Here is a 2,500-nt window from a genome sequence, read left to right as displayed (position 1 = left end):
GTGGATGCAGGTGACTTCTCTCGTGGTGAACGGAAGAGCGTGACTCTGTTCCTGGGGGAGTTCTTTGAGCTGCGTCTGTCAGTGGATGGGACCCTGTCCCACGGCGCTGAGAGGTAAAAGGGTCTTAACAAGTGTGTCTTAACGCATCAGACCCACACAACACACTGATGTACGGATCTAGGTGTGTTCATATAAACTATCAACTCAAGTTTGTTTATAAAAATACAGTACTACAGTATCAGCTATTTCAGGCCCAAACATAAATGATCACATTCATCTAATCTTTCCAAACAATCCGCTAGCTGCCTGCCCCATAAGCAGGCCATCAAAAAAACGCATCTCTGTAGGCAGCCTAGGCTCCGAGATATGTACACAAAAACAATTGCTATCAACAAGGGTTGGCAACCCCTTAAGGCAAAATAAAGTGTTTCAACCAATAACCGACAAGATGTGCGTTTAGGAGAGTTTTAATTGCACAGGAGGGAGGGGGAGGGAGAGGGAGTAGCGAGCCAGCTCTCTGTTTTGTTTGAACATCAACAGAAGTGAGGTATCCCCGCTATCGCTAATACAACCTTTATGTACAATACTTACAGTGAGAATGAATGAGGAGCATCTGTAGGCTATTTTACTCGAGTTGTTATGTTTCTTCCTACTTTTACTACACTACATTGGCATTAGCAGCATTAAGTAGGAAGTAGGCTAAAATAATGTGCAAATTAAAACAAAAGGCAGTTTCCATTCAGCATGTTAGATGTCTGCGCGTGTGTGGTAAAAAGGCAGCACAGGCAGGAGTGAAAAGGGTGCCATCTTTAATCACGATCGGAGATAAAAAATAAATGAAAAAAAAATCACTATCGGGGACATATTAGCATGAACAAAGTTCCAGCAGCAAATCCAAAGCTCTCTCGGGCGAGGCCAGATCTTATACAGGTTCAATTACATTGTTTCCAGGCAAAACCATTACATTACACACACACACACACACCCACCCACTGACATATGACAAACTCCATGACTGACATGCTGTCATGCTGCTCTGTTTCAGCAGAGACAATAGACAACTCTAGCACATGATATTAATTTAATGTCAGCACTTTTCTCTGCATAAGTCTAGGCAACGCATATCACATAGTCACTTGTCTGTCTCGGGTAATTCCTTCACTATTCTGATGGCTGTCGCATGATCTTTATTAGAGAGCCATAATACATAATAATTCAAAATGTAATGTTCAACACATTCAATTTAGGGATAGTCTAAAAATGTCTACCACATGTTTATGATATGATCAATCACAAACAAGATGTAACACTGATTGTGGAGAGTCCTACAGGGCGCCATCTTGTGGTCATGTTTACAGTATGTGCATTGCATCGCATTGTAGAAATTTAAATGGTGTGTGTGTGTGTGTGTGTGTCTGTGTCTGTGGTGTGCATGTGTGTCTGTGCATGTGTGTCTGTGGGTGTGTGTGTATGTGTGCGTGCGTGTGTGTGTGTGTCTGTGTGTGTGTGTGTCTGTGGTGTGCATGTGTGTCTGTGTCTGTGCATGTGTGTCTGTGCGTGTGTGTGTATGTGTGCGTGCGTGTGTGTGTGTGTCTGTGCGTGTGTGTGTGTCTGTGCGTGTGTGTGTGTGTATCTGTGTGCGTGCGTGTGTGTCTGTGTCTGTGTGTGTGCGTGCGTGCGTCTATGCGTGTGCGTGCATGTGTGTGTGGGTGTGTGTCTGTGTGTCTGTGTCTGTGTGTGCGTGCGTGTGTGTGTATGTGTGCGTGCATGTGTGTGTGTGTGTGTGTGAGTGTATGTGTGTGTGCGTGCGTGCGTCTGTGTCTGTGTCTCTGTGTGTGTGTGTGTGTGTATGTGTGTGCATGTGTGTGTGTGTGCGTGTCTGTGTCTGTGTGTGTGTGTATGTGTGCGTGCATGTGCATGTGTGTGTATGTGTGCGTGTGTGTGAGTGTATATGTGTGTGTGTGCATGTGTGTGTGTGTGCGTGTCTGTGTATGTGTGTGTGTGTATGTGTGCGTGCATGTGTGTGTGTGCATGTGTGTGTATGCGTGCATGTGTGTGTGCATGTGTGTGTGTATGTGTGCATGTATGTGTGTATGTGTGCGTGTGCATGTGTGTGTGTGTGTCTGTGCGTGTGTGTGTATGCATGTGTGTGTGTGTGTGTCTGTGCGCGTGTGTGTGTGTGCATGTGTGTGTGTATGCATGTGTGTGTGTGTGTCTGTGCGCGTGTGTGTGTGTGCATGTGTGTGTGTCTGTGCGCGTGTGTGTGTGTGCATGCATGTGTGTGTGTGTGTGTGCATGCATGTGTGTGTGTGCATGTGTGTGTGTGCATGTGTGTGTGCATGCATGTGTGTGTGCATGTGTGTGTGTGTGTGTGTGTGTGTAGACTCCACCTGCCATATGCCTCCAGCTCTGTGTTTGCCGGGCGGGAGCTGGGGGGGGTGAGGATGTGGAGTGAGGTGTTCGGCTTCTCTGTGCGCATCGACGGAGACAACAACATTGA

At 46.5% G+C, this 2,500-nt stretch overlaps 1 protein-coding gene across 1 annotated transcript in view; it reads left to right on the top strand.

Moving 5' to 3' along the window:
- The window catches only part of vwf (von Willebrand factor), a 45,750-nt gene that overhangs the window by 2,672 nt on the left and 40,578 nt on the right, over positions 1–2,500 (top strand). The window contains 2 exon segments of the mRNA XM_042109261.1: positions 11–113; positions 2,384–2,500. The exon segment at positions 2,384–2,500 is cut by the window's right edge and continues 92 nt beyond it. Coding sequence (XP_041965195.1) covers positions 11–113; positions 2,384–2,500 — 220 coding nt within the window.

The sequence above is a fragment of the Alosa sapidissima genome, chromosome 11 (assembly GCF_018492685.1).
Source record: "Alosa sapidissima isolate fAloSap1 chromosome 11, fAloSap1.pri, whole genome shotgun sequence".
In the NCBI taxonomy this organism is placed as follows: domain Eukaryota; kingdom Metazoa; phylum Chordata; class Actinopteri; order Clupeiformes; family Clupeidae; genus Alosa; species Alosa sapidissima.
The sequence above is the reverse complement of the archived record's forward strand: the minus strand, read 5'-3'. Positions and strand labels throughout refer to the sequence as shown.